The sequence below is a fragment of the Myotis lucifugus genome, unplaced genomic scaffold (genome assembly GCF_000147115.1).
Source record: "Myotis lucifugus unplaced genomic scaffold, Myoluc2.0 scaffold_167, whole genome shotgun sequence".
Classification (NCBI taxonomy): Eukaryota; Metazoa; Chordata; class Mammalia; order Chiroptera; family Vespertilionidae; genus Myotis; species Myotis lucifugus.
In genome coordinates this window covers 2,901,390-2,912,136 of record NW_005871215.1, presented here as the reverse complement: position 1 = coordinate 2,912,136, position 10,747 = coordinate 2,901,390, and the positions used below count along the sequence as shown (strand labels likewise).

Below are 10,747 nucleotides of genomic sequence, written 5' to 3'. Positions count from 1 at the left end.
CCTCCTGCACATCCCCCACTGGGATGTGCCCGCAACCCAGGTACATGCCCTTGACCGGAATCGAACCTGGGACCTTTCAGTCCGCAGGCCGACGCTCTATCCACTGAGCCAAGCTCTCCTTGCACTCCCAGGGGAAGGGCTGGACAGATTTGTCTCTGGTTCCGGAGAGCCTTCATTTTTGTCATCCGTTATCCAGTCTCTCACCACCGATAGCAGAAACTGTTTATACTTCATTTTTGCTTGAGGATTGAGGACGTTGTACACTCTAAATGAATTGAAAAGTCCACAGTTTATAAGGTACAGCACTACTTTTTTTGTCCATTTCATCGTTTTTCTTAGAATGGAACAACACGAAAGAAAGTGTATCAGTTTCGTTGGTTTCCTTCCTTTTTCTGAAAGAAAGCATTATTAAAAGTGCCAGGAACTTGAAGACGAAGACTATTCGAATGACCAAAATACAATGTAACTGCAATGCTTTATGGGTTTGTGTAATTATATAGTTTTTCGTAGATTGACATGCACGGTTTCCACCAATGAGATCGCTTCATTCGATGTGGACAAGACAGTGTATTGACATCTAAGGTCCATAACAGATGGCGCGTGAAACACGAGAAAGCTCGTGAGCGGTACGAAAGGTGTTAAAAAATCATTTTTTCTTTTCCACTGGTTTTGAGAAACTTGATTGTGACATGATTTGGAGTCGTTTTTTTTATTTCTTGTGTTGGGTTCATTGACTGTGTTGGATCTGTAGGTTTATTCTATTCTTCAGATTTGATAATTGTTCAGCCACTATTTCTTCAAATACATTTTCTGTCTCTTCCTTTATATGGGGACTCATATTACACATAAATTAGGCTGCTTAAAGTTGTTGCATGCCTCACTGATGCTTTTTTCCCTAATTTACTGTTTTATTGATTTTAGAAAGAAAAGGAGAGGGAGAGATAGAAACATCAACCATGAAAGAGAATCATTGATTGGCTGGCTCCTGCATGGCCCCCACTGGGGTTCAAGCCTGCAACGTGCTCATATGCCCTGACCTGGAATCAAACCATAACCTCCTGCCTCATAGGTCAACGCTCAACCACTGAGCCACTCTGGCCAGGCTGATGCTTTCTTCTTTATTTATTTTTTCATTTGTTCTGTTTCATTTTGTGTAATTTCTATTGCAGTCTTCAATTAACCAGTATTGTCTTTTGCAATGTTTAATCTGTCATTAATACTATCCAGTGTTTTTCATCACAGATATTCTAGTCTTTAACTCTAGAAGTTCAATTTGGGTCCTTTTAAAATATATTTTTCCTGGTTTTTACTTATTTACTTAATCTTTCTACTAGTTTTTAATCCAACAAAACCAGTTATAATATCTGTTTAAATATCCTTGTCTGCTACTTCTAACATCTCTGTGAGTTCTGGGTCAGTTTTTTATTATTTTTCTCGTTATAACAGGCCATACTGTCCTGCTTCTAAGCATGCCTGGTGATTTAAAAAAAATTAATGTGACTCATTGTAAACTTACCTTATTGGGTATTGGACATTTTAGTTTTCCTATAAATATTCATGAGTTTTCCCTGGAACACAGTTAAAGTTACTTGAAAATAATTTGATCCTTTGGGCCTTGCTTTTAAAATTAGTTGGACAGGAACAGAAAAACATTCAGCCTACCATTAATTTTGGTCCCCAACCCACCCATCTACCTAACGTCCTATGAATTATGAGGTTTTAAGACTGGTTGGTGGGAACAGGTATAATTCTTGGCCCTGTGTGAGTTCTGGCTATTGTTCTTTCAGGTTTGGGGGTTTTCCTCACCTGGAACCATTTCCTCACACACATGGAATATTCAGTACTCCACCCTGTAAACTCTAGCTATGCTGGTCTCTCTGGTCTCTCAGTGCTATCTTCTCAACTCAGAAAGTCCATCAACTCTTCCTGGGGTTTTTTTCCTCTGCCACTGGCTGGAAATTCTCTCAAGGAAATAAATAGGGGCAATAATAGAGCTTATTCCATGTCTCCACTGTCTCTCAGGGACAGTGTTCTTTATTGCCTGCTGTTCAATAGTTTGAGAACCATTATTTCATATATTTTGTGTAGTGTTTTAGTTATTTCAGAGAAGAGAGTAATTCTGGCCTCGTTTACTCCATCTTTGCCAGAGCAGAAATCCCTCCACTGGATTTTAAATATTTAACATTTCTTCCCCTTTGGTTTGCCGATGGACCCCCAAATTGTGCCAGCCTCCCTAAGTAGAGCTGGCTAGTGCTAGTTAATGTCCAAACAAATTATACTACAGATGGACAAATATCTCGATTCTTAATCACTATCCCATGGAGTGATAGAGAAGGAGAGAGAAGGAGGAAGTAGCCAAAACATTTCCACTGTCCGCAAAATGTAGGGTACAATCTCTACCTGCACAATCTGCAGACTAGCGGGTAGGTTACAAATTTCATCCTCTAACTGGCTAATTGACTACACGGAGCAAACCTCTGCTCCAGGTTCATAGACCTTACCTTAGGCAACATGCAGACACATGACAGGAGGGTAAGTACTAGTAATTAAGAGACTGGCTGCTCCACTAGAGGAGAAAGCTCAGAGCACATACATGAGGAAGGTCAAATCTTCATACACCAAGGAAAGTGCATGTGAGGTGGTAGTGCAATGGTAGACCACAAATGGTGATCCCTGAAAACTTGATGCTAATGGGGGTTGCACTAAAAAGAAAAAAAATCTCCTCTTGGAAATTTACAAGTGCATACTAACATGTTGAGCAACCATGAAAAATGTGCCTCTCAGATGCCTATTCTGGAGGGCATAATTGACCAACATCTCCAACTTCTTTATTTTAAAATCCGTCACTGTTTAAAACTGAGACTAGATTCCCAAAGGTTTCTTCCAGCCAATGACTGAATATGGCAGGTCCACTAAAGCAGGCCTACATATGCAAGATGTAGGACATTGGCTTGATAACTCTGTTGGCATTGACTCCCTATTGGCATTGAACTTTCTTAGAACTACACTCTAATGTAAAACTTTACTTTCTTCTTCCCTTCTCCCCCTTCTTCCCCCTTCCCCTTCTCCTTATCAATGGTCAGAACTACTACTCAGTCTGATGGCTCTCCCAGCCTCCTCTGGCTCCTTCCCTATTTTCTCCTCACAGGTGTTCCTCCAATAACTCTCTTCCACCTCAAGTCCAGGTTGGTGTCTGCTTCTTAGAGGACCAGACTAACCCACATATTGAAGACTCAGAGAAGTCCTACAGGTAAGAAATTTGTTTAATTTTAAACTCAACATTTCTCACCCAGTTTACTAAATAACACGCCTTCTTTTTGTGGAATACTCATTAGAAGTTGGGGGAACTCGGTTTGAGAAATGCCACTGAATTAGAAGGAAAACTGAAACAACAATCAGAAAATTTGTGTTCTGGTTCTTGAAACTCTGTTCATAAAAATACCTAATATGTGTATAACATTTCTATCACAGGCATAATTCTGAAATGGCCCTTAAAATCCCAGGTCCTTGGTGTACACACACCTTCTCCTGGTTTTACAATCAAGCACTAAGCTGGGTGTTGATGTGAAAGGATTTTGCAGATAAAGGGTGTCCCAAATTTCACTCAAGATTTGAATTTTATGCTATGTGTGCTGTCAAGTGTTGCCAATGAAAAAGAAGCGTGACAGGTGACAGTTCAGGGTTATTAAAAATGGAGGGCTACATGCAAGAACAACATGTTTTCATTGTTGAGCAATATTTTAAAAATAATGAAGGTTTGGCAGCTACAGTTTGCAATTTTCGTGCAAAATATGGTCGGAATAGTGATTGAACTTCATCAACTGTGAAAAGATTAATTAAAACATTTAGACAGACTGGATCAATCAGTGATCTTAAACACTCTGGCCGTCCTTCAACAAGTCGTTCAACACAAAACATCAAAGCAGTTCGTCAGAGTGTAGCTGAGAGTCCAGGGACATCAATTCGGCACTGTGGTCAAGAATTGGACATTTCGAGAAGCCATTTGCCCAATATGCTATTCCATACATAACCCTATACTGTATACTTCATGAATCAACAAAAAGATTACAATTTTTAGTTATAAACCTGTGTTTTCTATCAAAATTACTTCTTGGGTGAATTTTGGGACACCCTTTATAAGTAAGGTCCCACACCGGTTGACTTTAACATAGGGAGGTATTCCAGGTAGGCTTGATCTAATCTCATAGGCCCTTTAAAGCTGGGTCTAAAGGTCAGAGACAAGGAAGTCAGAGAGTTTTGAAGCATGAGGTGAATTCAACAAATGGACATGGCTGAGTTACAGTAAAACATTCCTTACAAAAATAAGCTTCAGAATGGATTTGACCTATGGGCCAAGCTTTGCCCACTCCAGCATTAACTACTCAGTAAACATGAAATACATGAACGAGTCAAATTTCCCTCTCACGCACAACCCAATCACCTTGGAAATGTAGAAAGGTGTCACTTTCGTGGACATCAAAATCATTAACCATCGTGTTAACCGGTTTACTTGGTTCTTGAGTTTGGATGGTGGCATAAGGAAGAAAAGGTGGCCCATTATCTGCAGAACCTGCTCTGTCACCTGTGCCTACGGAGATATACAAACTTGCATCAGCAATAGGATGAGGAAGACAAACCCTCAGGGGTTGTGCTTTATTCATCTTTGTATGACCAGGGCCTAGCATCATGCCTGGCAAATGAGACTAATCAATAAATGTAAGTTGCACATTTAACAAATAAGTGAATGGACAGTGCGGTGTTTTTTTACTCTATGTTTTTCTGGAGCATGGTAAGAGGAGCCTGAGGAGGAACACCTGCTCTCCCAGAAGACCCTCGTGAGTCAGCCTTCTACCAGCAAGTGGATACACTTGAGCCCACCTTTGGCTCAAGCCTTACTCCTTCAGCCCATCCACCCAACCCCTGTTATCTCCCACTCCCACCTTGTCCTTGCTCTTCAAAGTCCACCGGTTGAGGAAGACACGGAAGATGATGTAGGCCTTCATGGACATTTCCCTTTGACTAAAGCCCGTCACCTTATCATCCCAGGAATCCAGGTGTTTATGGGCACTGACGACCAATCCGTAGAATACTGTATGGAGGGAAGGGAGTTAGAGCTGCCCATCACCTTTCCCATCCCACCAAGTAAAGCATACACACCTATAAGTACAGTTCTCTCCTCCCCAACCCAAAAAAGGGCCTCCGGGGGTCCTGTTCTGGGAAAGACCCACCTGCCCACCACCTCCCCCAACTATCGTTCCTTTCTGACCACACCTAGTTCCAGGATAGGCAGGTGAAGTGAAAGAGAAAGCCTGTCAACACCTACAGCCTCCCTATCAAGCTTGCTCCTTGCCCCAAACCAGGCCAAGAAAGGTCAGATGGAGAAGAGCATCTACTCATACGTGGCCTGCTCTCAGCCATCATCTGCCCCTCCCATAGACTTATGGGGTCCAACTTCAGAAAGACCCAGTATCTTCCTGGCCTTCTTTCCTCCCTCCCTGATTCCAATTAAGCCCTTCCCCAGACCCTCCTGACCCTTACCATGACATATTGCCAACATGTCATTCTCCTCTTGGGCCAACTTCAGAAGAGGTTGGATATATCTCCATATAGAACCAATGTAGGAAACTGTATCTGGGAGGGAGAGTAAAAGAAAAACATCCCTATCCCAAGGAAAGGAGCCTCCCGCCTTAGTGTACAAAATCTTATGGTTAGAGACCAGTAGGTTTGGGTTCTGATCCTAGCTCTGCCTCCAAAGTGTCTGGGTAACCCAGAGTAAGATACTTAATTTATGCTAGTTTCCGTGTCCTCAGCTGTTAAATAGGACTACAGTTCCTAATGTGCCCACCTCACAGGGCTGTTGGGAAAATTAAGCTCCATAATGGATGCTAGCACAGCATGCAGATGCAAGGTACTGCCACACCCTACACATGCACACTCCCTTCCAAGGACCCTTATGGAGCAAAGAGCTGTGCTGCCTGAGGCTCTCTCACTCTTCTAAAGTGAGAACATTTGCCCTGATTAGATCAAGACACACATTTCCAGCTTCTGTGCTGTGTCCTCTGAGTTTGCTATGCAGCCCAACCCATAAGCCTTGTCATTTTGAACCTAATGCCCAGAAGGCCAGCTGACTTCCCCCAATATCTCTCTGGCCCAAAATCCAAGTGGCAAAGAAAGGGAAGAGTCTGGCATTTGCCTGATGACTTGATTTTTTCCTCAACACTTTTTGATTGAGGGAGGGGAATACAATGGGTAAGGGAACTAATGCTGTCACCAACAGCCACCAGGATGGAGATTGTATGGTGATTCTCTGCCTCATCCTACTACACTATTACCTTCCAAACCTCTAATCAAATTCAAAACCTCAAGTTCCCCTAAGCAAAACACTCCTCACTTCTCTTTTGCCCCTCCCCACCTCTGTTGAATGGGGGCTTTCTATTCAGCCTTCCCTCCAGTTCTCCTAGTCTTACCTCCAGCCCCACAGTTTCCTGTGCTTTTTAATATGCTCTCCTGTGCCACTCCTAGTCTCCAGGAACTCCCTCCTGAGTTCCCATGGGTCCCACAGGGATGCTAGTTTGCCCCCCTCATCTGTACACACACACCCATGACTAAACTAACTGGAGATATACTAGTACACTGGAAGGAGTCAGGAGAATAAAGCTATACTACAAATTCCATACAGCACCCCCAAGGCCCTTTGCCCTGTTCCTTTCTCAGACGAACTCTTCCACCACGGGGAGCAATACCTTGGGAAAGGATGATCTTCCCCACTGCAACCATGAGGCTCCTTGGGGGCAGACCGTGTAGATTTGGACTGCCCCATAGCTTGACAATGATCACTTCTGGAAAATGTGACCCCAGAGCCATAAGGACCGCAGTGAATTCCTTCTCCAATTCTCCCTTTGTCTCCTGGAAAAAGAAAGACTCACTGTTCCAAGGCTAATCTCCAAGATGAATCCCTCAGCTTCTGAGAATTGGCTTTGCTCAGTAAGTGGTTCTCCTCAATCTAGAATGTGGTAGCTATCCTATCTCATCCTACAACCCCATTCAACATACACCTTCCCCATGATAGAGGGCAACAGCTTCCTAGAGTGTGCAAGAGGGCAGGAAATGAAAAACTGCAAAGTCTCTGGGCTTGTGTTGGGGTGGGAATGGGGCTTGGCATTTCCAGAGCACAGAGCTTTCCCTGAAGCAACAAGTGAACTGTCATCACAGAGGTGGGTAGATTATGGAGGTAACTTTGAAAATTTCTTGAAGGATCAGGTCTTGATCAGTAAACAGGTGTGCCAAAGAAGGCAGGTAAACTGGAAGACACCTTGTATGTAGACAGTTAACCAAGAAAATCAGAAACCAGATTTACCCAGTACCAGGAAAATTAAGTATAAAAGTATCTGAATAGATGAATAGGTAGTGGTCATGAATGTTCAGTCCAAAGTTGGGCTAGCAGGCAAGTGGGTGGATTTAAATAGGTTAGTAAATAAATTGAGGTGATTAGCTGAGTTGCAACAGCAAAGGTGTGACTGCCTAAGATATCCCAGGAGGAGGATTAGGACAGCTTAGATTTTGAGGCCCAGAGCCTAAATCCTTTCCTCCTTTCCATCTCACTTCTTTCACCCTACCTCCTTACTTCATTACTTTAACTTTTAGGTCACAGTTCTTGAGACATGTTCAGGGTATAAGAAATAGGCTCTAGGAAATTGTTTAGAAACTTGAGGTACTCATCTCCCAAATACTACTTAATTACAAAATGTCATCACCCACCAGAAAGGGACTCCTGGCTTGAGATCTGGAATCCTTTCTTTCCCCACAGCCCCCAACCCAAAGGCATGAGCTCCTCACCATTCTCCTCAGGTACTTGATAAGGACACCTGTAATTTTCTGGCAGAATGTATTAGGCATCTTAGTATTTAGAATTTTGACTTCCAGTAATTTGAGGGTTTTTATGATATCATCTTCTGACATCTAGAGGAGAGAAGGGATTCAAGAAAGGAAGGAAGGTTGAAGGATGGAGGGTTAAAAGAAAGAAAGAGAATAATGATCCATGGTAGAGAAAGGAAGAGGAGGACTGAGTCTAGAGAGAAGACTAAAGCTGGACCCAGGTTTGGGGGGAAATAGGTGGAGAAGTTTATGAGTTAACCTAGGGACATGGGAACCTGACCTGTAGTTGTGAAGGGACTGAGCCGAGTAGTGCTCTGCTGACTGGAAATACTTGCCCCTCTCCTGACAGAATGGGTATGCACCCAACCAGCTACCTTTATGGAGGCGGTTCCACCCTGGAGCCAGTGCCAGGAAGATGTCTGAGATGTCCTCACCTGACCTCCAAATTTGAGTGCCAGCATAAATTTCTCGATGTCTTCTTTTGAGATATACTGGCTTAACTCCCCTTTAGAATTCTCTGAGGAAACTGCCATAGCTCTAAATATCTCTGTAAGGAAGAAAGAGGGTTAGTAGAGGGGAACTGTTTCTCTCTTGCTGGAATTGGGTATGTTTTTCTTCAAAAGTGGGTAACATAGTATGAAGAAATCATGCAAAAAATAATGAAAAACCACAAGAGACCAGTTTGGTTGCTGATTATGACTTTGCCCTTCACTAGCAATATGTTCTTTGGCAATTCATTAAATCCTGGAGACTCTATTCTTCATATGAGAACTTAGTATAATAAAAATCAATATGAGAATCATAAGAGATTGTATATGTGTTATTAGGTACCAACTTTTAGGATCTCAGCCTGCCCTTTGGATCAAATCTTTTTTTAAATTTAAATATATATTTTATTGAGTTCAGAGATGAAGGGAGAGGGAGAGAGAGCTAGAAACATCAATGATAAGAGAGAATCATTCAGCCCTAAGTGGTTTGGCTCAGTGGATAGAGCGTCGGCCTGCGGACTGAAGGGTCCCAGGTTAGACTCCTGTCAGTGGCATGTACCTTGGTTGTGGCACATACCCTGTTGGGAGTGTGCAGGAGGCAGCTGATTGATGTTTCTCTCTCATCGATGTTTCTAACTCTCTCTGTAAAAGGCAGGAACCCTCTGCCTTCCTCTCTGTAAAAAAGCAATAAAAAATATTTTTTAAAAAAAGAGAGAATTCTTCATCGGTTGCCTCCTGCACACCCCCTACTTGGAATTGAGCACAAAACCCAGGCATGTACCCTGACTGGGAATTGAACCAGTGACCTCTTGGTTCCTGGGTCAATGCTCAATACTTGAGCCACACCTGGCTGGTTTGGCTCAGTGGAAAGAGCATCGGCCTGCAGATCAATACAAATCTATTTAAAGAATTATAATCTCCCTGGCCAATTTGAGCATTGTCCCTCAAACCAAAGTATCTCAGCTTCGATTTCCAGTCAAGGCCAGATACCTCAGTTGCAGGTTCTTCCCTGGTCCTGGTCAGGGCACGTGTGGGAGGCAACCATCTATGTGTCTCTCTCACAACAATGTTTTTCTCTTTCCTTCCTTCCTTCCTTCCTTCCTTCCTTCCTTCCTTCCTTCCTTCCTTCCTTCTTTTCGTTCTTTCCTTCTTTCCTTCTTTCCTTCCTTTCTCCTTCCTTCCTTCCTTCCTTACTTCCTTCCTTCCTTCCTTCCTTTCTTCCCTTCTTTCTTTCTTCTTTCTTTCCTTCTTTCTTTATTTCTCTCTCTTCTCTTCTCTTCTCTTCTCTTCTCTTCTCTTCTCTCTCTCTCTCTCTCACTCTCTCTCTCTCTCTCCTCCCTCCCTTCCATTCTCTCTGAAAATCAATGGGAGCAGGGGAAAGAATTCATTACAAGTTCTATAAAAAAGAAACAACTGAAACCACACCAAGGTTCCATTTCTTCTCATATCAGATTGACACAATTTTTAAAGCATGCAATGCTGGGAAAACAAGCTCTGCCACACAGGTCTGGTGAGAACGCACACCAGCACGACCCCCTGGAGTGAAGTATCATAACATCTAGCATCACATTTTGTTCACTCTTCCCTCAGCAAACTCTCACTTCTAGAATTTACCCTGAAAAATCCCCCTCCATTAATATGAAACTATATTATGTCACTATAATGAGTAACTTTGTCCACATATCGTTTCATATTTGTAACAGCAAAATATTGAAAACAATGTAAATGCCTATGAGTTGGAGACTGGATGAATATATTACAGCATATTCCCCAGTGGGGTAAATTGCAACCAAAGTGTAAGTAAGATCTCTATGAAACAATGTGTAATTATGCTACCTTTAGAGTAATAAATAAAATAAGGATAAGTGTACATTTGTGTGCACATATATATTCTTATTAATGTGTATAGTTTTATTTAATAGGAGGGGAGGGGACCACAGAGAAATAAAACACATAAATGAAAATGAATACTATTGGGGTGTGTGAGGAGAGAAAGGAAGGGCTAAGGATGGGATTAAAACTCCTCTGGCTTTACCTTTCCATAAAGTTTTGACTTTTAAACCATGTAAATGCTGTACATATTCAAAAATAAACTAAATCCAGTTGGATCAAAAAATCAATACAACAGAAATAAATGAATCTAACTGCATACAAAACTGATTATATAGCAATGCAGAAAAAAATAATTCAAGTAACTTTAAACACACTGCTCTAACTGTACATCCTTACTGTGATATATTCTAAGGATAAAAATAGCTGCAAAGAAGCCCTGAAACCAACTTAATGAGTTTGTTATTGGTAGTGTTATTATGGTGGGAATGCTGCAACTATTGTGCATATTGTGCTAAATGTAGTGATGCTTTTCAGGAAACAGGATTCTTGCC

General features: G+C 42.1%; 1 protein-coding gene across 1 annotated transcript in view; it reads right to left on the bottom strand.

Annotated features, from left to right (window-relative positions):
• The window catches only part of LOC106698359 (maestro heat-like repeat-containing protein family member 1), a 44,887-nt gene extending 36,479 nt beyond the window's left edge, over positions 1–8,408 (bottom strand). The window contains exons 1-2 of the mRNA XM_023759957.1: positions 8,315–8,408; positions 4,941–5,089 (exon numbers count right to left, since the gene is read on the bottom strand). Coding sequence (XP_023615725.1) covers positions 4,941–5,089; positions 8,315–8,408 — 243 coding nt within the window. The remainder of the gene's footprint in view (positions 1–4,940; positions 5,090–8,314) is intronic.
• Positions 8,409–10,747: the final 2,339 nt, after the last annotated feature.